At 40.0% G+C, this 26,628-nt stretch overlaps 1 protein-coding gene across 4 annotated transcripts in view; it reads left to right on the top strand.

The window, feature by feature from the left end:
- Positions 1 to 26,628, top strand: part of LOC144037216 (uncharacterized) — a 56,440-nt gene that overhangs the window by 19,012 nt on the left and 10,800 nt on the right. For 2 of the 4 annotated variants that reach the window (XM_077548512.1, XM_077548520.1), the window contains exons 2-12: positions 4,522 to 4,579; positions 4,685 to 5,738; positions 5,834 to 6,068; positions 6,183 to 6,461; positions 6,556 to 6,736; positions 22,883 to 23,384; positions 24,956 to 25,115; positions 25,194 to 25,310; positions 25,420 to 25,575; positions 25,740 to 25,890; positions 25,981 to 26,602. In XM_077548512.1, coding sequence (XP_077404638.1) covers positions 4,558 to 4,579; positions 4,685 to 5,738; positions 5,834 to 6,068; positions 6,183 to 6,461; positions 6,556 to 6,736; positions 22,883 to 23,384; positions 24,956 to 25,115; positions 25,194 to 25,310; positions 25,420 to 25,575; positions 25,740 to 25,890; positions 25,981 to 26,602 — 3,479 coding nt within the window. In that variant the 5' untranslated portion in view covers positions 4,522 to 4,557. Of the gene's footprint in view, positions 1 to 4,521; positions 4,580 to 4,684; positions 5,739 to 5,833; positions 6,069 to 6,182; positions 6,462 to 6,555; positions 9,695 to 18,163; positions 18,334 to 22,882; positions 23,385 to 24,955; positions 25,116 to 25,193; positions 25,311 to 25,419; positions 25,576 to 25,739; positions 25,891 to 25,980; positions 26,603 to 26,628 lie in introns of those variants that run through there. The other 2 variants (XM_077548540.1, XM_077548530.1) reach the window with 2 other exon arrangements.

Raw genomic sequence — 26,628 nt, 5'->3', positions numbered from 1 at the left:
ACGGTACCAATTTTTATTACTTTTGTACTCTCTCTCTCTTTTTTTATTTGTTCAATTTTATTCATTCATTTATTTGGGTGGTAGCAAATGTTTATCATTGTTTATTTATTTGTAAAATCTTTTTAAAAATCTAGTTAACAATTAATTACCTTTCAATATGTAAAACTTGAAAAATAAGATAAAATTTGATTCAAATGAGCCAGAGAGGAATAGTAAAAATAAAAGTATAACATTTTACAATTACTGAAGTATAATTAATAAACATAAGTTAATACAAACCCAATTCCAAAAAAGTATGCTATACAAAATGTATGACACTATACTAGTTGTGAATAAAAACTAAATGCAATCATGTGGAAGTGCCAAATGTTAATATTTTATTCAGAATAGAACATAGAGAACAGGTCAAAAGTTTAAACTGAGAAAATATATTATTTTACAGGAAAAAATCTCCAAAAAGTTCTTCTTACAACAGTCTGCAAACGTCTGGGGATCGAGGAGACAAGTTTCTCAACTTTAGAAATACAAATGCTGTCCCATTCTTGTCTAACACGCGTCTCTCTAACTGTTCAACTGTCTTGGGCTTTCTTTGTTGCACCTTCCCCTTTATGATGCGCCAAATGTGCTCTAGAAGTGAAAGAAGTGGACTGCAGGCTGGCCATTTTAATACCCAGATCCTTTTCCTACGTAGCCATGATGTTGAGAAATGCAAAATCGTCTCTGAAAGTGATGATGCCTGGATGGGAGCATATGTTGTTCTCCAATCTGAATATTCCTTTCTGCATTGATGATACCTTTCCATATTGGAAGCTGTCCATGCCACATGCACTCATGCAACCCTATACGAGCACAGATGCAGGCTTATAACAACTTGGGTTATCATTGGCCTCTTTAGTCAGTATGATATAGCGCCCCAGTTTTCCACAAAGAACTTCGAATCGTGGTTCGTCTGACCGCAAAACAGGTTTCCACTTTGCTACACTCCATTTTTGCCATCCATCTTCTTGTTCTGCTTTAGAAATGGCTTCTTTGTACTGTAAAGTTTCATCTGGCAACGGCGGCTGGCACGGTGGATTGTGTTCACCCACAATGTTTTCTGGAAGTATTGTTGAGCCCTTTCTGTGATTTCCCTTACAGTAATCATTCTTGTTTGCGGCGCAGTGCCGTTTAAGGGGCGGGAAGATCATGGGCATCCAGTAGGATTTTTCGGCCTTGACCCTTACACATAGAGATTGTTCCAGATTCTCTGAATCTTTGGATGATGTTATGCACTGTTGATGATGATTACTTCAACCTTTTTGCAATTTTTCGCTGGTAAACACCTTTCTGATATTTCTCCACTATCTTTCTGCACAACATTGGATGAATTGGTGATTCTTTACCCATCTTCGCTTCTGAGAGACACTGCTTCTCCGAGAAGCTCTTTTTATACTCCAATCAAGTTGTCAATTGATCTAATTAGGTCTGGTCTTCCAGCTGTTTTTTTTTTAATTTATAAGTGTAATTTACTTTTCCAGCCTCTTATTGCTACCTGTCCCAACTTTTTTGAGATTTGTTGGCACCATGAAATTTACAATCAACATATTTTTCTCTTAAAATGATACATTTTCTCAGTTTAATCTTTTGACCTGTCATCTATGTTCTATTCTGAACAAAATATTGAAATTTGGCACTTCCACATAATTGCATTCAGTTTTTATTCACAATTTGTATAGTGTCCCAACTTTTGGGGAATTGGGTTTGTATTACAAAAAAACAGTGTGAATCTAAGTTATGTGCAATGAACAACAGTAAATATATCAATTAATAATAATTGATGCACTTGTGCAGGACGCAAAGCCTGCTGTGCGATGAGCTCGAAGTTTAAACCCATATTGGACTCAAATATTAACAAATGACCGTTGGAAGAGGACATGACATGAACAAAGAGAATAATTGATTTAAATGAATCATTTGAATGTACCCGACATGGTCTGTAATGCTTGCTACATCTTGGCCACAATCTTTTGCTTTTTAAAATATGGTCACTAGTAGTATATCCAAATTACAATGTCTATATACCTTAACGATGGTGAAGCTGTGTACATTCCAGCATGATTCCATTTGGTGGGGGAAGACCGCCGCCAACACCTCCCTCAGCCGTGCGCTGATTGTGCGGGGACATTGCCAGCTTCCGCCCGGCGCACAGGCTTTCATACTTCCATACTTCCATACTTCATAAACTATATTTGTTTGGCTTGGCGAGGCAAAAATATTGCTCATTTCCAAACCCAGAAATGTAGGCGTCCCCGCGTCGCTCGTGGCCGGGCTAGAACCAGGTTGCGTGGATGCTGCGGGGCAGACCAAGGTGGCGGCGGCGGTCGATCTCTCAGCTGAACCGCTGCTGGCACCTGCTCACCGCCCGTCACTACCACCGGCCCCGACCACGCCCTCTGCCTCGTTCTTCGCACGTGAAATCCTATGCAAGTGGGTGACGTCAGTATGCTGGTGCACGTTGCGTTCAAGTGTGCCAGGGAAAATCGTCAACTCTTCCTCTCCCGCTCAGTCACAACTTTGAAACACGTGTTTCAGAACCGAAACATAGCACCGTTTGATTTTGCATGAATCGGTGCTCGGAAGTACTGACCCAAATCGGTCTATACCACAAAAAGTACTGTCTTTAGTACCCATCTCTATCTTCAACACACCTGAAACTCAATCAGAAACCTCTGCATAAGTCTGATAACATCCTGTTCATTGGAACAGGGGCGTTGGAGCAGGAAAACATCCAACACCTGCAGGACTCCGGCCCTCGAGGACCGAGTTTGGACACCACTGCCCTACACACTCGCACCCATCAACGGGAATGTGCAATTGAGGGGCAAAAGGGTGGAAGTGCAAGTATTGGAACTAGTGTTGCACAGGATACCGGTACCAGTATCGTACCTTGAGGTACCATTTTTTCTTAGTACAGGTACTTAAAAAAAAAAAATACGAGACAGCCCACCAACTCTGTTTTAAAGGCAGGTACACATACACGCATGGCCGCCTGTCTACCGATATGCAGAAAACGCCTTAAGTAAGGGACACGCCTCTTTCAGCATGTGTGCGAGAGGGCGCAGGAAGATGGCTTCACGCACTGAAGCGCTTGCTGGACGTACACTCCGTGTTGAGAAGCATGAAGTGCTAATTAAGCTTATTAAAGTTTAAGTGTAGCGCTTGCTGGCCGTCCACTCCTCGTTGAGAAGGATGACGCGCTAATTAAGGTTCTATGGGAGCCACGTGACAGCATTGGCATTGCCTACGCATGTTTTCAATAAACACATGAAGAACACGTGTGGTTTTCAATTTTTAGTTTTAGAAACATTTTGTAAAAAGAGCAAATGTTTTTTTTGCATAGAAGCAGAAAAAAAGCAGCAATCGTTCCTGCAGTTGACTTAAGGTGCGTTCAATGAACAGGCACACATTAAGAAATCACACTTAAGCATAGAAAAAACTCAGACGACTGAAAGAGCAACAGACAAAGGTTGTGGCACATTTTTAACACTTCCCTTAAAAATAAGTGGAGTGAGAATTATTTTGTTACCAGTTTGTACTATTTGATTACGCATTCGACTAATTGGGAGCGGAATGGAGAAGAGCAGAGACATGCACGCACACTCAAGCAGGGTTACATTGAGTCATTGGGGTGCCACTGTATTGCCAATATTTAAAACGGATGACATCAAATGCAGTCAAATACAGTACTTCAAGACTATGGCATGCAATGTGAAAGCACATACAGTATAAACATAAATATATACATAAATTAACACCTATACATCCCAATATTTTGAATTAATAATAAATAAACAATTATTTGAAGTTCTTTTGTCAGTTTTAATTTTGCTGCTTTTACTGATCTTTTAGAGTTTTGTCGAGATACTGTTTCAGTACCGGTATCGAGGTATTTTATGCAGGTATAGTATCGAAGTAAAAAATGTTGGTATCGTGACAACACTAATTGGAACGAAGCCTATATATCGCAACAGTAATCGGAAACTGCGTAGGTGTGTGACTTTCGGAAGTCTGTAGCATCTACCCCTTTGTGCTGAAGCTATTGTGCATTGTGCAAATTGATAACGTGAACATTAGCGTATTTCTGTATATTGGGGATCCTTATGTAATATTCCTGTAATAAATCTTTGGTGTGCTCAAAATTTCTAGGTTCACAAAGGGGCTCTACGAGCTGGCTGCCAGACAATATTGGTGAAACCCCTATTATAAAATATGGCGAATGTTGGATTGTTTGTTAACATTGTGACCTCTTATAAACGTATAACTAAATCTATAACTAAAATATTGACAATGTAATACTGTTGCAGTAATGTTTGCTTCAGGCATGGCTGGAGTGTAAATATTGAAATTTGAATTGTTACAACCGTGTATATTATGTCTCTTTGACACACACAAACACAAATAATTTATACTGTTGAGTTCCAGTTTCCTGCGTGACTACTTTTCAATTGTGCGCTAATTAGTAATGTACTTTATTTTGGACAGCCTTGATTCATTCCAGTGGATGTCAGTGTGGAACTAATGGAGAATAATGCAGGCTCAGGTAAAATATCTTATACTTAGTGTACTGTGTTCTGTTGACAGGCCGATCCAAATAATCATCAGATAATTGATCTTTATTTGTGGGTTTTATGGTTTATTTTTGTAGACGAGCAGCCAAGCAAGTCAGAATCTTCGGGTGAAAAACCGGGATTGTCCCAGCTTAGAAAATCTTGGGGTTTTAGGCGATCAACTATAGCTCGACGTGAGTTTATAGAAGAAGTTGGAGACTTAACCCACAGCCCTCCACCTGTACGGAGAGTCACAGGACGTCGTCTTCCACAGACAACGCTTGCCTCGAAAGACAACAAAGCTGCCCAATCTCCTGAACTACCTCGGACTGTTGTAGAAGATCTCGAGTGGTCTGCCCCGTCCTCACCTGTATCTGAGGAGACAAAACCAGCTTTAGCCCCTGCAGGAGGGTGTCTCGACCCAAGCATGTGGCAGGATATTGGGTCAGCTTTTCACACAGCTTTTACTCTTCTTGGTGGGGATGAGGATTTGCCAGTGGAAATATCTCAAGCTTTGGCAGTCCCCGATATTTTGGGAGTTGGCAATGTCTCAGAGGCCCCTTCTCCACAGACGGCAGATGACCCAGAGGTGTCTGAACTCGGGAGACCTACAGACAATGTCGGAACTTTGCAGTCTGTTGTTTCAGATGAAGTGGCACATGCAGATGTCAACAATATAGTTTTAATCTCAAGTCAAGACGAGGATAACGAAGACATGCCTTTGATTCAAATGAAACCCAGGCAAGGAGGCAGAGCCAGGAGAGGCGGAAGAGGAAAGGCCAGAGGGAGAGGGCGAGGAAAGGTCAAAGGAAGGGGAAGGGGCAGAGGGAGGGCTAAGGCATTGGAGGTTGAGACAATTGTAGCAGATGAAGAAGATGATGATGATGTGATACTTGTTAATTCATCAGATGCACCCTCTGTAACAGCTCTGAGTCCCGTTCAACAAACAAGCCCAGACTTTATTATTATAGACACAAATGAAGATCTAAATACTGACATCACTCCAGGCCAGTATAATGATGCATCAGATGAGGAGGGAAAGCAAAGCGGCAGTGTTGTTGAACATGTTATGGAAGATCCAAGTTTATCAGACTCCAAGGATTATGAACCTGATGCTTTGTACTGCATCTGTCGGCAAAAACGCAACAAAAGGTAACTTTGGTACTACATCCCCTCGGCAGAGTTGCTGCTCCCATTTGAAATGATTAGTTTAACTTCCTGATCCCTTCATTTGGTTCCTTCTCTAGGTTCATGATCTCCTGTGACAGTTGCCAAGAGTATTTCCATGGTGACTGCGTTGGTGTCAGTGAGTCAGAAGACTGTAAAGAGTACATATGCCCACCTTGCAGTACAAAGCAGCTGAGCCTGCAACTCCAGTCTGAGTGTCACTCCCAGGCAGATCCAGAAATTTCTCCTGAGGTCTTGTTACTCAGTCCTTCTGGTGATGAACCTGAGGGGAAAGAGGAGTGGGAGACCCTGAAGGTTCGGATTTAATTTGGATTCTGGCACTGAATTTGTAACTTAAGTGACTTGATTGTTTTATTATTTGTAATTGTTCGATTGAGGTCTGGTCATAAAATGCCAATCTGGTTTCAGAAAACTGTAGACGTGGAGGTGAATCACATAGAGGAGTTTCTTGCAATAAGGCCTGAGCCTGGAACTGAACCTGAAGGGGAGATGGAGACGGATTTTTCTCGTCCACTATGTATTGGCCCAGGATGCTCCAAACCGGCATTACAGGAATCTGTTTATTGTGGCAATGATTGCATTGTACAGCATGCCACTGTCACTATGAAGTCCCTCTCTGACACAAATGTGTCCAATCCTAGAGGTCAACTGCAGAAAAAAGCTCCACCTGTAATACCTACTGCAAAGGTATTTAAGTCAATTTAAATATAGTCATCTAGAAATAAAGTGTCTAATGTCAGTCAATATAAATGTTTGATGATTGAAAATATCTTCCCTTCAGGCTCGAAGCTCTAGTAGGGTGTCTGCGAGGTTAGCAGCAAAAGCTGAAGAACGTGCCAAAGAAGAGGACCTGATGGAAATTGATGGATCGCAGACAGAGGAAACATCTTCCATAGCCTGTGACCCCATTCTCACGGGAGTTCAGGCCACTCTGCAACCATCACCTAAGTTTTACACAGCGTGTATGTACCATTCACTACTCATCCTCTTCCATATCATACAGCAGCGTTAAATTCCCCCTTTGGTATTAGGGTTCCTTCCTCTTTGCACAAGTAACACAATCATGCACAGTGATACATAAATACAGTATATAACAATTCTTTGGGGTCACTGATACATGACAGGGGTCAGGAGTTGGTAAGTATATTACAATTCTTATGTCAAATGTAGCTCGTGATATACTGAAACGCAATCTTGATTTTGCCTTTTTTTAACACAATTCAAACCAGTTTTGTGTAACTGGAAAATGAAAAAGCAAAGCACAGTAGTGCCTTTTGGGGTTTTATCCAGTACGCAGGGGTTTTGAATGAATTAATTTGAATGTACATGTCTTAACACTGATTATACCAGTGCAGTTGCATTTGCAGTTGTTCCCTTAAGTGGGAATTTAAAAGTGACCTAATCCACCTCTTCACCATCACGTCACAAAATAATACACAAAAGTATGTAAATATAGTTGGCTTTAATCAAATGACTTAACAGCATTAAAGGCTCTGGGCAGATTACATTGACATGACAACACACACATTTTAAATCTGATTGGACAAAAAAACAAACAAACACATAGGACTAGAAGTTGGGCAGCCAAGATGCTATGAAGTGAAGATAATGGACTGTTGTAAATAATTTAATGCAACTTCATGTAATTTGTAAATGTAGGTCAGTGCTCCTGATAATGTTTAGGCCAGCAGAGAATGCCCTGACTGCATGTCACTGGTTTATACAGATAACAGTGATTGAGTGTCCCTTGTAAAGTCTCATGCAGTCTTGGTATTTTCGGAAGAAACTCACTCGAAACATGTAAAAGCAATTTATTAAAGTAGGTACCACATGAAAATTACATCCCCAATTTCATTCATCTCATCATGTTTGACACATCCAAACAAATAGGGTTGCAGGTGGTGTTAAACATTAAGCCCAAGTCCACGTCAAATCATCTTAGGGATAAAGCACATTGCCACATTCAATATTATTCAGGTGATGGATTGACATCTAATTGACAGTTCTTTGTGCAAAATTTGATAATTTTACAAAATCATCAAATTAATCTTGATTAATTAAATTTTAATATAATATTTGTCATCAAAAGCAAACATTTTTCATTTAAATGGAATTAACTAGACTACTAAATAAAATAATAGACGATGTGAACATATGCATTTTGTGGCATTTCAATACAAAACAGTAGCAAAACAAATAGAAAAAGTTCTTGGTCAGACCTGAACAGACCAAAAATAGAAAAGTGGATCCTTGAAGCAAATCATTTGATCAAGATTGGTTTACTTCAAACTCGTACTACGACTACAGTTTGGTTTCTGTTGTAGTTTTTCCAGCCACTGATCTAAATGAGCTAGGCCAGTGTGCCCTAGCAGCCCACCTATTGACCATGCCTATGAAGCTGATATTTTGGAGACTGGAGCGCAAGGGGGCAGAGGTTTTATCTAAAGCGATATTGCGATATAAGCGACATTGAAAATAAGTCACAACTTGCTCAATTCAACTGATTTTCATGAGGTTTATTTTTTGGCTGTTAAGTTACTGCATGCACTATTATTACAAAACATTAGAAAAGAAAGAGAAAAAATCTTACATACGAAAGGTTATTCCCTGTTTCCTCGTTAAGAGTATTCTGCACAATGTGCAGGCATCCTTTGTTGTTTTTGGTTTTCGTGACGTCCACACACATGAAATGTGCTGACACTTTGAGAGACACGCACACAGCTTAACGTGGCAAGTCGTATCGACCTATTCTTCATATGTATGGTACCGGACGGTTCAGTGAGATGCAAACATTTTTTTTGTGCAATTTGCACGAAACTACACTTTTAACAGGGCTTCCATCAGGTAGTTTCTTTCTTTATTCCATTTTCTCTTAATGAACTTTTGTCTCCTATCAGTCATAGCAACGAGGTCGATTTCCCTGTTTTGCTAGCCGAACTGAGCTCTGACGTGTCAGTCAATGAGTGCACTAACAAAGGTTCCATATTGTTTGGAACAAAGGATGAAAAACTTAACTATTATTGAAATGGGTTGATTATTTAGATGTATTAATTTACTTGTAGTTAATCAATTGTAATTAACACGTCAAAGGCCCACCTAGCTTTTTTCTCTCTACATTATTATTATTACATGCAGTACATATACACCGATTCAATGAGCATACAAGCAAATGACTGAGCATCTCAGTGTGGTGCCTTGCTCAAGGGTGCAAGAAGCAAATCCGGAGTGGAATTAAACCTTTTAAATCCCAAGTAGTCCTACATAAATGATACTTGAAGCTTCGTTGCAAGGGTGTATAATACATTGCAATCACTTGTTTAAGGATGTTACATTAGGATTTTGTTATATTTTCACTGTAGATGATTGATAAAAATGTCAAGAAGGTTACACTGAGAAAGTAATTGTCACACTTACTCAATGCTATCAGACATTTTTTCCCTCACCCCTAACCATGAACTGAGGTCAACATGAATTCCAAGCTCATAAATATGCAGAGATGGGTTAGAGTAGCCCAAATTTTTACCCAAGTAAGAGTGCTGTTACTTTTAAATAGTAGGACTTAAGTAAAAGTGAAAAGTAGTCTTCAAAATAATTACTTGAGTAAATACATATTCAGTGAAAAATACTGCTTAAGTATTGAGTAACTGGTAAGTTTGAATGTAATTTTTTTCCCATCAGTGTAAAAATGTAATAATAAAATATGAATGAACTATAGCCGTTTTAAAGCAGACTACTTAAAAGGGAAGTCAACCCAATTTTTATTTTTTATTTTTTTAACAATAATATGTTCCATGCATCCCCACTAGTCTTAATATGGTATTTCTGGTTAATATTGTGTTAGTGGAGTATAAGTTAAGCAGCAAAATCCAGCCGTTTTTTTATCCATCTCCATTTTACCCCTTCCTGACGACAAAAGATGACATCAACGTTACTAAAGTCTCAGGTAACAACCAATCACAGCTAATCTTCAGAAAACAGGTGAGCTGTGATTGGTCATTGCCTGAGCCCTGAGCAACATTGATATCATCTTCAGTCAACAGCCAGTGGCAAAATGGCCGCCCTTTAAGAAGGATAAAAACAGCCTGATTTTGCTTCATAGCTTATATTCCACAAATGCAATATTAATCAGAATGTCATGTTTAGACTAGTAAGGTTACATATAACATATTATTGTCAAGACATTTTCAAGGTTGACTTCCCCTTTAAAACAATTGATGGGCTTACCTACTGTTGTTCTACTTTAGGAAGAAAAAAAATACAGTATGCATATGTACATGAAACAAGCACAAATGCAGCAACATTTTCACAGTAGATGGGCGGCTGGATGAGTCATCACATGAAACATGTTTACAGTAATATCTATAAAACTGTAGCAGCACAAAGAGATTTTTACAGCACAAACGAATGGGTCGGGGTCACTTCGAAGGGCTACCGACGCTACTGCAGTGCCCCGGCGGGTGCCGCAGCTGGATCCGCGGGAAGGGCCCAAAGCATGTCCAGTCGCCAGCGCCTGTTGGCGGCGGGGCTGCCCGTCAGTGAAGTGCAGCTGGGAAGCATGCTACACATTTCTATCCTTTCCGCCAAACGAAATGCTCACTTGGCACACAGTGCAAGTCGCACCGTCGCCGCTTTTTACTTTAAAGATAAAACTTATTATCTACTTCCAAATGCCTGCACACAGCCCACATAATGCACAACTAATAGCTATTTCCTTGTTTTGCCTACTTGACGGCAATCAGCCTATAGTGTCACTGTAGCAAAGTGACGGCATGCCGCACGCTAACCTGTGTGGAAAAATTAAGTCTCATTCTGTGCCACTGCGTAACTCCAGATCTAATAAAGTTATTAAAAAAAAAACCCTCAGATATTTATCCGAGTCCTGATCCGGAGATAACGTCCGATTCTGATTGAGTCAGCAGCCACGTAAACTGGCCCAATTTCCGATTTTCGATGATCGCAGGGGAACATCCCTAGTTTTTACTTTTTGGACCTGGATTCCCCAACCTTGGATACAACTTAACCAGAAACTTGGAAGACACACATTTTGGAAACATCTTTGCTCTGTTCTCGTAGAGTAAACCTTTCTTCATTTTGTCTGTACTACAATAGCATACAAGTACAGTTAGTTATATGCCACTATAATACTGATTACAGTGGACCCTATGTTCACAAACTCTCCTGTACACCAACAAATGGCTTTATGAAGTAATTTTCAGATGAACACCGCTTCAATTCACAAAGTATGCTTCACAAACAGTCACGGCATCCGCATGGAACGCTCAGTTGTACTTTTGCTCACACGGCGCGAGCGTCGGTTGCTCCATGCATTTCACACACAGATGCATATTTCTTTCTCCCCAGTAGCTAGCCCTCAGTATTGCTCCCAAGAAAGTGAAAATGCAAGTGTGATTTGAGGAAGCCCTGGAAAGTGTCTCAGTTCCGGCGGCGTCCGATGGGCTGTCGCTGGCGAGGCTGGTAGCGTGCTGTGGCTGGGGAAGCAGCAGCTCCGCTGCCTGCCAGTCCTACAGTGCGGATGGGTCGTCCAGCAGCTCAGTGTGAGGCCTCCGGTCACATCTCAACGTGGGGGTTATCCCTCCTGTGCAGTCTGCTCCTTGTTGGGCGTTTGTGCCAGCTGTACGCAAAGGCATCTTTGTTCTGGGGCTGGAACAGATGAATTCGATTTGTATTTATTTTAATAGGAATATTTCTCACAAACCTTTCACAAGTCTGTGGACGAATTCAGTTTCTGAACTGCGATTCTTGTATTTTATTTATTTCATCCTTTGGGAAACTGGGGGTTGGGTTCACAGTCTCAATATTTCATACGTACACTACACTGGCACAGTACAATTTACAGCCATCATTGCCCTGCATCATGCTTCAAACATTCTATATACAAGCAAGCATATGTCTCAAACTCCGGTCCTTGAAGGCCGCATACCTGCATGTTTTGGAGGTATCCCTCTTCCAACACAACTGATTCATCAGCAAGCTCTGCGGAAACCTGGTAATGATCATTTGATTCAGTTGTGTTGGAGGAAGGAAACCCCTAAACCATGCAAAATTGCAGCCCTCGAGGACCGGAGTTTGAGACACATGGTATGCAGTATGTTAAAACCAAGTCTTACATTTTCTTGCTTCTGCAGCATGCACGCTCCTGATGCTGCTTCACTTATCACAAACTAACTAACTTACACTGTTCCACAATATCACACATTGGTGTTGGGGGTTGTTTGGGCTCTTATAGGAGATGGAGAGTGAAGTCATAGTCCACGTGACAATGAATGGGATTAGATTTTGTTTACCGGTACTTTACATTCTTCCCCTGCAAAGGATGTTTTTTTTTTCTCTGTCTCTACACTATATTAAAACATCCAGAGGATTGGTTTGGTTTAGGTGAGAAAGCTGATGATCGTTACCTTGACTACCCCACCCCGCACGTTTTTCTAACATACTACAATTCTTTGTGGGTCAGTGTTCTCCTAACTGGAAACCCCATCCCACCATCCTCCAACAAAACACTGACATGTGCCACACTGAAACAACAAACACTGAACAGTGTCTTTGACAGTGAACCAGATGTGTTAAGATTTTGGTCACATACAAAGAAAATGATCAAACATTCACCTCATCAATAAATAACCGACTCTACCCATCTACCCCTAAGATGCTATCCCCAAGGAAGGTACATCTTACAGTAAACAAACACAACACAATGCAAACAATGTACAGTGGAGTGCCCATTTGAACAAGGTTAGAGTATGTCAACTTAAAGCAAGGATCTTTTTATTGTACATTACGGACAGTCATAACTCATCATGAGCAGACGCTGGTGGGCTGTTAGTAGTCAGATAAGCAGTTCAAGAATGGATGGATGAATAGAATCATGGTCTTGTGGAACATTCAAAATGAAATCAATACATCACAGAGCAACATTGTGGAAAAGTGGAATCTGTCATCAGCCACATCTGTTCCCCTTTGATGACACTTCTGTCAAGTTCCCAGATTCAAATAAGTTCCGACGGATATCAAGGTCAAGAGGCAGTACACACTTACAATGGTTGGGATCTGTAGCCGACATCACAACTACACTCGCTGACTTGCTGCGCATTTTCATCCTATTCAAGGGAAGCAACACAGCAATCTAAACATGTCTGTTCTTGAGACGTGCCTGTGAAATTGAGGCCTTTTTTGAACATACCCTCCATGTATGCTGGGTGTTCTGGTGCTTGGCAATATTGCCTTCTTGCATTACATGCACATTTCTTGACAATTTCACCACATAGTATCATAAACGTTGCCCATCCCTGCAAACATTCTCTCACTTTTGGATGTTCAAAATGCCTCTTGCGAATTGATTCGCAAAACATCTTAACAAAAGAATATTTAAACAGATAATCAGATGTCAGCATTTTCAAGTTGTGCAGGAAGCCATGACCCTCTTATTTTGTTCGTTCGTTCGTTCTTTTCTTTTTTTATCTGTATTGTTGGTCAACTGGTTCCAAACAACACATTCACTGTCATGGACTAGTGTTAATTTTATCAGCCATTTTTAAAAATTTGTCTCATTTTTAGTCCAGTTTCAGACACACTTATTATTTGTCATTGTTAGTCAACCTCATCCCATTTTTATTTAGTCTTTGTTTAGTCGACTATAAATCGAGCATTTTAGCATTTATTTTAGTCCAAGAAAACATCATTTTATTCATCTAGTTTTAGTTAACAAAATCTGTCAACATTTTAGTCTAGTTTTAGTCAGGACAATCAGTTTACCCTTTTACATTTTTTTTGTTAGAAGATAATATTGAACACTTCCATATAATCTAAAACTACTTCACATAAAATGTTCTTTCATCTTTTTGATGAAAAACAACTTCACACAATTACAGTATATCAACAAGTGGCTATGACTCCATGCTACAAGCTAGTAAATTAGCGAAGATTATTTAGTGGTCGGATTAACGTTATGGTTGGAATGTTATAGCTGTTGGATTAATGTTGCATTATTAACCACCACCACCAAACTTTTTGTTAACCTTTCACAATGTCTTTGTGGTGCGATGTCTTTGTGGCTGTGACGTCTCTTCAGATTTATTGTGTTGTTTTTCAGCTACCTTGTGTCCACTTTTTCTTCCCTTCGACTAAAATCAAGCATAGATTTTTCTCCACACGTGTAGCAATAATGTGTCCATATGTCACATCTTTACTGTTTTTTCCCCACCTTCCACCGTGAATCCTGTCTGTCCCATGTGTTTGTGCACGTTGCACTCGCTAGCTGCAGGAAGGGGTTGTGTCCCTGTGTGTTAGACAGATTAGAAGACAGGATTTTACAAAATCATAATTCTCGTCTCGTCTTTGTTTGTGAACTAAATTGGCCATAGATTTTAGTAAAGTGAGTTACATTTTTGTCTCGTCTTCATTAGTAGACGAAAATGCAGAACTGATTTAGTCGCAGTTGTTGGTTATTAATGAGGGTTTTAATCTAGTTTAGTTTTCATCAACAAAAATAACATTATCATGGACTGAGAAAAAAATGCCTCTCGAGTAAATTATTATTCTCAATGGTAATTGGCTAAATGAGTGTCACAGTGACGTAGGGCTGGGCGATCTGGCCCAAAAAGAAAATCTCGATTTTTGCAATCATTCAGGACTATTTAGATTTTAATCTAATAAACCCAGCAAACATTTATTTAAAGGTTTCATTTTTTCAAAAATAATTCCTGTGCAAAATGTTCAGACAACAATAATGCATACTGTAGGCTGTAGGGATAGACCAATAATTGCCGCCGATATTCAGCATTTTATGAATATCGGCATCAACCCCCTTTTTTTTTTTTTTGATGGCCGATATATTAAAAGCTGTTATTTTTGCTCTGACGGGCGCTTTTCTGCTCCGTCTGCTTTGAGTCAGCGGCTCTAGACTCCCTGCAGCATTGGCTCGCCCACAGCACCATCTGATTGGTTACTCGTGCAGTGCTAACAGCCAATAAGCAGCAAATAGCAACTATTAGCCCGTGAGCTAACGGTTAGCTTGCTAATTAACAGCTATTAGGTTAGCTCGCGGGCTAACCTAATAGCCATTTTTTAGCTGCTATTTGAAAATGATCCCAGGGGTTAGCGTGTGGGTGTATAGTTAGCCCGCGAGCTAACAGTTAGCCTGCGAATTAGCGGCTATTTGGGAGTTAGTGTGCGAAAGCCACATTATAGTTGTTGCAAACAAAGAACCTTTAACATGTTGCAAATCACAAAAGCGGCTTAATAAACATGTCCTTGAAGGCATTTAAGCAGTCAAGTGAGAGGTTTTATTATTATTTTATTATTAAAAATGTTTACACCAACTTTTTTTCTGCAAATATATGTATATCTGTTATCGGCCTCCCTGACTACCGATAATCGGTATCGGCCCTGAAAAAAGCATGTCGGTCTATCTCTAGTATACTGATTCTGAATCAGTTTTATCATAAACTTAGCATTCATAGTTTGTGCTTAAATGCCAGTCAAGTAGTTGGTGGCTATTGTAAACATGTCTTGTAAACCACCCATCCAGCATTCTGCCACAAAATTACAACTCACAAAAACATTTGGATTTAACAACATAAGAACAACAGCTTTTAATAATCCAAAAGCCAAAACAGGATTTCACAATTTAGCAAATTTTCAATCTTTATAGATTTTTAAAATGACGATGTATCGAATTAATTCGATTTATTGTCCAGCCCTACAGTGACGTAACAGTTAATACGTCTGCCTCAGAGGTGAGAGGTCCTGGGTTTGAATCTCAGCTCTGGTCTTGCTGGTTCACCCCACCCTTTTCTGCTGATTCTCCTGCTTCTTCCCATTTTCCCGAAAAACAAACAAAAACATCCAAGTTAGGGTAACTGAAGACTGAATTGACCATAGGTATGCATGTGAATGTAAATTGTTTACTTTATGTGTCCTGTGATTGGCCAGGGCCACGCATCAAGTGCATACATGCACACATACACATACTGGTATCGGGCTGAAACCTTAAATCACAATTTGGTCAATAAAAAAAATATATTAAAAAAAAATCTACTTTTTTGGTCAATCCACTTGTCATTTTTATGAATTATTGGCTATATGAATATTAATCTTAACTCTTTGACTGCCAGACGTTTTCAGAAACGGGATGTCGCCAGTGCCAGCCGATTTAAGCATTTTGACTGATCTTTCAAGGTCCACAGAAAATGTTGTGTTTGAACTATGGAAACACACATACTACCAAATGAAAGATTGAACTCTCATCTTTCATCAGAAAAAAAAGTTTGTTTCTACCTTATTCCGTTCTTCAGTAATCAACAATAGAAAATGGTTAGTTTCACCGAAATGCTCTGTTTTGAAACAAAAAGCTGAGAAAAAGAGCTTTTTGTGAAACGATGTTATTTCATGCACTCTAGTGAATTCTACACTTCTTTTTGTCCATGAATGATGCCACAAACACCTAAATAATGCTTTACTTCTGTAAAACACTTACCACCAACAATGAAAAAGTGTTTTTAGATCTAAAATACGTTTATTTCCATTCAACAGTGTAACAATTTGACAAAACAATTTCGCTAACTATTTACAAATGTGTGCAACTGTGGTACTATTTACAATTATGTGGATGTTTCAAATACAGTTTTTCTTTTTGTAACGCTCCCCTGCGTGCAAGGAGAGGGAGCAGGATTTGCACAACAGTAGTTTCACTACCGATTGTCCCTTTCGCGTGCAGACGTTACACTTTCTTGACGGCCTTTTTTTTTCGGGGAATAGCAAGTAGCAGACTGTACCCACTACTCCGATGAATATGCATTGGACTCGGGGCACTCTTCGTCGTCCGATTGAACATCCGCCTGAGCGTGCTCGGTTGTGCTCCGCATTTTGCCGTGTTAGCATCGCTAGCCCGTGAACCTTAATGACGTCGTCATAGCCGCCGCATCAGCGCTTCCAACTTCGGCGTCAACCTCGGAGTCACCATCATCATCATCGATGATGATCATCGTCGTCATCGATGTGCTATTTAGCGTTGGTCGATGCTTTTCGTCTTTGAAAAAAATTGGTCGAGCGTGAGCTGCTTGCAACCGGTCGCCATGTTCTCTTCCCTTCCCCAGCCATTGTCTCCTCTAGTTCCGCCTCACGTCTTCTACTGACGCCTACCCAATCTTGTCAAAAGAGAGTCATTGCTGCCATCTAGGGGCCAAAAATAGTCATTAGGCTAACTAGATCTGCTTGAAACTTTCACCACAGCTGGCCAAGGCTTTCCTCCACCCGTTTCAAAAAATTAAAAAAAATTGGAAAACGTCTTTTAACGTCCTTGGCGGCCCTCCGTAGGTTTTTACTAAACGTCATTTAACGTTTTTGGCAGTCAAAGAGTTAAGTGTTGGCTTGCTCTCTGATAGAATGTTAAAGGTTGAACCGTTTTTGGGGCCTCCAAAAAAGTGAGGATTTTGGAGGTACAAAGTTTTGGCCCGACGTCAGCATTATACACATTTAATGAAAATGAACACTGAAAATCAGACATAGCTTTTTGTGTTTCAACAAAATTATTTTAGATGAAACGGCCCTTGACAAAATTGATGGTACCCTTAACTCGTAACTAACCCTGGCCTTAACTAACTAATACTTTGTTGCAAAACTAAACCTTTTGAGGCAATTACTACAAACAAATGATTTATGTAACTTTCAATAAGACTTCTGCACCTCTCAACAGGTATTTTGCCCAAATTATCATGACCAAACTGTTTAACTCGTCTCTGGTACAAAGGATGCTTTCTTCCAGATGGCATGTTTCAGCCCCTTCCACAAATGCTGAATAGAATTTAGATAAAGGCTTATAGAAGGCCACTTCAGATAAGTCCAGTCATATGGTCTTAGCCATTCCTGATTTTTTTTGTTTTTGGTTTTTTTTTTTGGGGGGGGGGGGGGCATTTCTGCTGTTGCCAGACCCGTGGCTTGGGCCTGAATCCAAGCTTTTTGACACAGTCTTTCATTGTACCCTGCACAGATTCAAGACACCCTGTGTCAGATGCAGCCCAAGAAAATAGCAGCCTCCTCCTTTCACAGTATGGACAGTGCTACTTGGTGTGCTTTGTTTTTTCATCTGTGAGCATTGACCTGATGTGTGTTGCCAGAATCTTTAACACGTCCAACATGCAGTTTGGCAAATTCCACTCTCACTTTTTATTTTTCAACAATGACGTCTTCCGTCCGATCGTCTCCCATGAAGTCCACTTTGTCTTAAATGACGTCAGATGTGCAATCTGACACTGATGTACCCTGATCTTAGAGTACACCTTAATTTTCTCTTGTTCTGAGCTCTGTTGTTGCCATTCATATTAGCAGTGTCTTTAATGTGTCATCAATTTTCTTCCCATGACCACATCCAGGAAGGTTGGCTGCAGTCCTGTGGATCTTACATTTCTCAATGTGTGCAACTGTACTCACAAAAACATCAAGCTCCTTGGAGATGGTCTTATCGCCTTTACCTTTAACGTGCTTCTAAATTTTCTTTCTGAACACCTGAGCCAACTCGCTCCTTTGCTTTCTCTGGTCCATGATTAGTACACACCATGTCACCTAACACTAGCACACTGACTACTGTACGCACTTGTTGCCCTTTAAGTAGACTGAGTGTCTGACGTACACGTTTGAAGACACCTTTGATGCTATCTAGAGGACACACCTTGGTTGAACATGTCCCTATGATCAAAGTATTTTCAATCTTCTGGGGCGCCATCATTTTTTGTACAGGCCTATATCATGAGTTTCGTTTTTTTAAAACTGTAGAACCACAATTCAAAAGTAATGTTGGATTTTCATTGGTTACAGGTCATTTCCATTTTTCTTTCATTCACATAAGGGGTATCAACAGTTTTGTCCATACATGGACGTATGTATGCCTACAGTCCTACACGCATACATAAACACGCATGCAAACACACACATACACGTTCTCAGTGCATAAATGCACATGTCTTAGTGTATTCTCTAGAACTACTGTAACTGCTTTATGCAACAATATAATAGTGTAACGTGATCACCCCCTAGTGGCCGAAATTGTTATGCAACCTTCAATGACATCTGATATGCACAGTATACAGAGCTGTACATACATGACTACAGTTTAGAAGCTGTTCAACCCAATTAGTTTTTTAATACTAAATTGTACTTACCCACAAATTTAGAAATTTTACACGAAAGAAGTCATTACGATACCATTGTATAACTTCCATTTCTAAACAAAAATATTTAGTTTTAGTGTTTGAATGTTGTGTGTCAATAATTAATTCTCAGAGGCGAATTGAGTGGTGTGGCTACAGAGCAGTTTACACTCCACTGTGCTCATATGATGTCATGATCCAGATTCCCAATTTGTTGTGTTTTTATAACAAATACAACTCCTTTGTTAACTCAGTATTAACCAATTCAAACATTTAAAATGAACAAAGTTATTTTGTTAATATCAGGCTACTTTCAAAAGAGTATAATTAATCGTTCAGTATTCTGAGAGGAGGCCTTTTAATTCTTGCCCCTTTTGCTTTTCTCCGTGGCGGAAGTTAGCATTATTAGTACCCTCAAATTAATTTGTTAGTTTTGGGTTTTAAAAATAGCATTGAAATCCGGCTACATTTTGAAGTGGATATTCAAAGGACAGCTGAGAGGTGTTCGTCAGGGATAGATCATCCATGATTGGATTTGATTGAATTTTATCACTCAGAATGACTGCGTGCATATTAAGGAAGATCCAAAGAGGATTAGTGTTTAATGTGCATGCCTCCTTAGCGAGTGCTCTCCTCTTTCAGAGAAGAGTAAAATTCAGGCAGTGAGTTGGACCTGAAGTGCTCTGCCGGTATTGTCTCACTGCAAGTCAGTGTGTTTAAGCTAAGTACCACCTGATGCACAATGAATCCACAATGAAAAAATAATCAACTGCAATTTCAAGCTCAAATCTTTTAAACCACCTTGAAAACTGCGGTGCTTTTTCCTTCAGTGTTGGCAAGTGGGTGACAATGTCGTTTAGCTGCAGCTGTCATGGAAGCCTACAAAGCTGTACATTTGACACTGCAATCAAGCCTGCGTCTGATAGCTGTGCAATGTCATTTCCTTTCTCCACACAGACCTTTTGAGTCTCTTTTTCCTATTACAATTTTGCCCGGGCTGTACAGCCTGATAGTTGTGTAGCAGCCCATGTAAGGATTTTCACCCTCATGCCTGCAAGTTTGTCCCTTTTGAGTCCCAAATGGACCAAACATTATTTCACCTCCGTAAATAAATCACTTGGAGTGATTTGTTATTATTTACTTTCATTGAGTGGATGGTTGCCAGTTCCGCAATAATTTGAAGTCTGTAGTTATTCCACGTACAAGGAAAAGTTGCTGAGCAGGTGAAACGTACAATCGGGAATTCTTAGTTATTTTAATTGTAATTTTTTTAAAAGGGTGCTATTGAGCCATTTATTAAAAACTGCACAAGGAATACTTAAAATTTTGATGTTCATGACACGTCTGATGTGTGCTAAGTTTCATGAGTTTCCGTCCATGTTAAGACCCTCAAAAACAGTTTTTTGGGCGGGGTTTTGCAAAGTGTATTGCAATAGCGTGCGACAATATAAAAACCTTTCAATAACTTTTCATCTTAAACATCTTAGCATGAAATGTTCAAAGCTTGAAGACGATTAGATACATTTTGATGTGTGTGTAAAGTTTGGTGAGGTTTCATTTATATTTATGGTCTCAAAAATGTGATCGTTTGTGGAGCATAATAATAATAATTCCTACTGAATCAATAGGGAGCTCACAGCTGTTTGAGATCTAATAAAATTAGAGGCGCTAGATAGAGCCAGCGAAGGAAGATTTTTTTCAAAGATCATTCTAATATTCTTTTGATTCTAATATTCTTCAGGTTACACACACACACAGTTTTAGCATATGACATTTTTTTAAACTGCAAACTCCCTATTAAGAAGTTATACAAAAATCAACAAAACAATGCGTTTCTAAAAGTATCAAGCATAAGATCTCTACTTAAGCCTCTGGGCAGTTAATCTGAATTTTTCATCAGATCTTTGTGATCGTGTGTGTGAGTCCTGTTAGTTCCTTTCCTTGAGAGAATGTGGAAACGGTGATTTTTATTTTTTTGGTAGTGTTTTCTTTTCATTGTCTTGACCTATATTACTGTGCAAACGTCTTCGACCAGCACTAGCTTTCATTTAATTATTTTCACTGCACTCAATTTGTGAGTATAAATTATTTTAAACTAAGATGATACAGTTTGAAGTATGCAATTATTATACAAAAACTCAAACATTTTCCACAAAACCTATTGACCTTTTGCACGTGACGTCACAGCCCTCATGGGAACGCCCCCTACGGGATGCTGGACGGCAAAAGAGCCACTTGCCTGTATTGTAACCATTGAATCTCATACAGCGTAAAGTCCTTTATCAAATCGATTATCTTATAAAATGGTCATATCTTGCTTTGCAGTCGGTTGTACAGACAAACAAAGGAGTAAACCAAATGTTGCTTTTTATCAAGTACCTACTAATGAAGACAAAAGACGTCGATTGATAGCAGCAATCAACAGAAAGGACTGGCAGATCACAAAGTATTCACGGATTTGCAGCGATCGTTTTTTGCGAGGTTAGTAGATAAATGTTGTAATTAGTGGGTAAATGTTCATACATTTTTCTAATAAACGTACACTCTAACAAAGATTGTAACAGAGGTGTCGAATTGCGTGTTTTAAAATCACATTAACGAGCCAGATAGTTAGCGTCCACTCCAACTGCATGAACACACAGTTTAGTTTAAAAATGCACCTTCTTCAAAACTATTAAGTGCATTTGACTGTTTAATAATGGGGGATTTCGTCTTTGTGCTTGGAGTTTTTCACTCTGGAGCCGGAGTCGTATTCATGAAATGACCGCATAGCTTGCCACCACGATTTGTACATTTGTTCCATGCTAGTAAACAAACATGACATAATCACAGCATTTCAATATAGAATGGACTATGTAAAAATAAGTCAGTTAGCATGATCAACAAGTTTTACCGTTGCATTACGAGGTATATTGTCCCCGGTGTGAGTGTAGCATCTCGTCCCAGAGACTCAGCCAGCGACAAGCTTTTGAATCAGCTCCGTTGTAAGGAGAGACGGCATTGACTACATAATAATATAGGTTGTGCGCTGTGAATTCCAGCTAAGTCGGCGATTTGATTACCTTGGTAAAAACAGCAGGCAACAGCGCTCTATGAGACCCGACTAAATGTGCAACTTCGACTGACAGGCGCAACCTTCGGTTGAAGTAATAGATTCCATGCGCAATAATAACTTTTGAATGGTAAAATAACAGTCCCTAAGTCACTAAATCGCTCCGGTTCACGTCCACTTCCATTCAACAATCATTTCCTTCCGCCGTCTGTCATAGGGCAGTCACATGATCACGTGACATCGGTGCAAATGGTCAATAGAGTGCTGGTCCATGTGCTAAAGAGGAACCCAGTACCACTACTGGCTGCAATTCCAGATGTCACCTCACAAGTGCTTTGCTGACATTACTGACGGTCAATTAAACGATCTTCTGCAACAGAAATTCAAATTACATTTAAAAGTACTGGGAAAGATCCCTTCCTGCCACTGTCATACAGCCGTTACAATATTCTGTATCCATACACACGTATATTGTATTTAAAACAAAAAACTTATAATTCAATGTGTACCCCTTGCTAAAAAGGAAAGTGAGGAAAATCTCTATTTTCTTTCCAATTGTATTCTGTGTGGTAAAATATCTAGTTTTTTCCTTTCTTCTCACTCATTTCCTCTCTTTCTGTTATCCGCTAACAGAGAAATAAAGCAACAGTGGTAAAGGCAATTACTTTTTTTTCTTCACAATTGTGCCATGTTCTTTGTGGCTCAAAAACAAATTGTATGCAGTGATTCAAGATGCTGTTTACTAATAAATAATTATTTCATAATTGTCCAGTTCTGACTAGTTAAACTCACCCAACGTGTAGCTGGCTAAGACTTTTGCACATACTATATGTCACGGTGTCATCAACAACAATGAAGCTCACACAATGTCTTGCTGTTTTTCCACCTGACAGCTTCAAAGGAATGTAAACAAAAAGAGGATGAAACTCCCCAAGAAGAAAATTCAGAGGATCCCTCCACAGATGCATGCCCCTCACCTCAACCTGTGTCTGAACCAGTTGTAGCACAGAGTAACTCTGATGTCAGCACAGTGGAGTCCAGAAAATGTCCCGCTTCAGTTGAAACAACTGAAAAATCTGATCCCTCCGTACCTCCCATAGAAACAAAATCTGGTCCACAATCTCCAACCACATTAAGATCTGAGCACAATAAAACGGAGGCTGTTTTGAACTCCTTGACATCATATATAATACCAAAGAAGCAATCTGGACTTCAGCCCTCATCAAGCCACATGGCAGCCTCATCCCAGAAGCCTTCGGTCCCAGCCTTGCTGAACGAGACCCGAAATCTACCTGTGCCACCTGCACCAAGCGCTCCCCCCTCCAGACCTTCTCAGCCAAATAACCAGGTCAGACAGAGCATCCAGCGCTCTCTCACAAGCATCTTGTACAAAAGGTAAGTCTCAAGCATATTCATCATTTTAAGTGTTTTATGTTGTTTAACTCTTTCACTGCCACTGACGTTTAAAGACGTCAAGTAAAAACCTACGCTTCACTGCCAATGACGTCAAAAGACGTCATCCAATGATTTTTTTTTTTTTTTTTGAAACGGGTAGAGGAAACCCTCCCGCATGTCTGGTCAAAGTTTCAAGTCTGTCTGTTGTGCCTAAGGACTATTTTTGGCCCCTAGAGGGCAGCGATGACTCTCTTTTGACAAGATCGGGTGGGCGTCAGTAGAGGCGGAGCTAGAGCGTCGAGCAGGAGATGAGAATGGAAGACAAAGGAAAAATGGCGGCCGGTCGCGAGGATCTCACACCCGAGACGTTTTTTTCAAAGACCAAAAGCATCGCTGAAAAAGCACATTGTTGACGATGATCATCATAGATGATGAAGATGAGGGTGACTCCGTGGTTGGAAAGCATTGACGCGGCAGTAGAAGACGTTAGATGGAGCTAGATGGAGGAGGGAACGGGCAATGGCGAGCGTTTGCAAGCAGCTCTACACTTACAAGACGAAAGGCATCGACCAACGCTAAAATAGTGCATTGATGACGACGGTGATCATACTCGATGATGATGAAGGTGAATCCGAGCTTGACGGCGAAATTGGAACCGCTGACGCGGCGGCTATTACGGTGTCGTAACGCGGAGCGCAACCGAGCACGCACAGGCGGACGTTCGATCGGACGACGGAGAGTGCCCCGAGTCCAATGCATATTCATCGGAGGAGTGTGTACAGTCTGCTACTTGCTTTTTATTCCCCGGAAAAAAAGGCCGTCAAGAAAGTGTAACGTTTGCACGCAAAACGGACCAATGTGAAAGTGAAAGTAAACTGTTGTACGAGTCCAGCGGCGTCTCCTTGCACGCAGGGGAGCGTTACAAAAGGAAAAACTGTATTTGAAACATCCACATAATTGTAAGTAGTACCACAGTTGCACACATTTGGAAATAGTTTGCGAAATTGTTTTGTCAAATTGTTACTGTTGAATGGAAATAAACGTATTTTGCAATCAAAAAACACTTTTTCATTGTTGGTGAAAGCGTTTTACAGAAGTAAAGCACTATTTAGGTGTTTGTGGCATCATTCATGGACAAAAAGAAGTGTACAATTCACTAGAGTGCATGAAATAACATAGTTTCACAAAAAGCTCTTTTTCTCCGTTTTTTGTTTCAAAAGAGAGCATTTCGGTGAAAGTAACCATTTTCTATTGTTGATTACTGAAGAACGGAATAAGGTAGAAACAAACTTTTTTTTTCTGATGAAAGCTGAGAGTCCAATCTTTCATTTGGTAGTATGTGTGTTTCCATAGTCCAAACACAACATTTTCTGTGGACCTTGAAAGATCACTCAAAATGCTTAAATCGGCTGGCAGTGGGGACAACCCGTTTCTGAAAACGTCTGGCAGTGAAAGAGTTAAAAAAGCAAGAGATTCTCGTGACAATATTAATCTCTGCAGGGACACTCATCTCAATTGACTGGAAATCTATTGCCTAATATATTGATAAACGTATCTTTTTTTTTGTCAAGGGTTTGTGACTGTGAGGAATTGGACATGTCTGAAAGTGATGCTGCAAAGCTTGTTGCAAGCATTGAGGTGGAGATGTTCGACATATTTCGCAATACAGACAGCAAATACATGAACAAGTACAGAACAATTATGTTCAACTTGAAAGATCCAAGAAACAAGGTTGGCTCAAACTCAAGTGCTATTTTATTATCCTTGTCTATACTGCGCTATTTAAGATGACAGATTATTTTTCTCTAGGGCTTGTTGTATCGAGTTGTGCAAGGAGACATCAGTCCTTTCAGACTCGTCAGGATGAGCCAAAAGGACATGCAGGCTACCAAGGCCCCAGACCACAATGTAAAGGACACATCAGGGGTAAATCTAATTTCACACTCAAACACACACAAAAAAAGGCAGGCAACCATTCATTAACACATTTTCAGTAGTTTCCCTTTGAGATCAATACCTTCCTGTTTGTTTTTAGGGTAAAGATGCAGCCGCCAAAGTGCCCATTTTGTTGCAGCAGCCTCAAGCTGTCAAGGTTGATCTTTCCTGTTTGAATATCACTAAACCCGAAGCTGTGAAGGTTGACGTTTCCAGTTTGAACATCACAAAACCTGATAAAAGACCAGTGGGCAATGTGAGCATTTATCTTATTCCGATGCAGATAATGTTTTGATATAATAATAATAACAACTTTATACTCTCTTGCTAATATACTGTAATTCTCTGCAATCTGTGGTTATAATAACATTTGTGTATGGAAATAATAATGTGATGGTTTTTTTTTTATCCTGCAAACAGAAGAGAAGTATTTCTACTCCCACTCCTAAGAACAGAATAAGTGAGCCAAGCAAGGGGAGTGCAGTGCCAGATGTTCTTGCCTGTATGCTTAAAGACATGACCTCAGAACACAAGGCTCACATATTTGACCTCAAATGCAAGATATGTACAGGTGAATTAAACATATGTGTGGAATTATAAGCATAGTATTGCTACATCATACGGAGTTGCTAACATTTTAAATCTTTTTTTCTTTTTAAAGGACAAGTAGGGGAGGATGAACCCCCAAACAAAAAAAATAAGACGTCTGAATCAAGCGATAAACCTCTTTCATGGTGGAGAAAGTCTGCAGGAAATGACTCACCGCTACGAGCGCCGCCTGACTCACCTGATTCGCCTGACTTTGATTATTCATCATCATCTAATTTCGAGCCTTCTTCCCGTCTTGTTATTGACACCAGTGTCTTTGCTGTCACCGAATCTCCCGCTTCTCCCATTAAGAATTCTCCAGCCTCCCCAACTTTAGAGTCACCTGCTTCCCCTGACATGGCGTCACCTGCATCCCCAGACACTTCTAACACAATGACATCAAAAAGAACATATACGCCTGTTGTGATTCCAGCTGTCTCCACAGTAACTATTACAAGGCGTGACCCCCGTACTGCAGCCAGTAGGAGCTATGCTTCATCATGTAGCACCTCTGGAACCACAAATACATTGAAGAACCAATCAGCACCTTATGCTCCTCTTAAAGAGGAGAGCTCGACAAAACCAAAACCATCTGTACCCAAGTTGCCAGCGCCACCAACCAAACTATTACCAAAATCGATCCTAATGAAGCCATCATCTTCAGCTGATCCCCGACTCTATGGCACATCCTCAAGGTATTTATAGAAATAGTTATATAGGT

Source organism: Vanacampus margaritifer, chromosome 1, assembly GCF_051991255.1.
Source record: "Vanacampus margaritifer isolate UIUO_Vmar chromosome 1, RoL_Vmar_1.0, whole genome shotgun sequence".
Lineage (NCBI taxonomy): Eukaryota > Metazoa > Chordata > Actinopteri > Syngnathiformes > Syngnathidae > Vanacampus > Vanacampus margaritifer.
The sequence above is the reverse complement of the archived record's forward strand: the minus strand, read 5'-3'. Positions and strand labels throughout refer to the sequence as shown.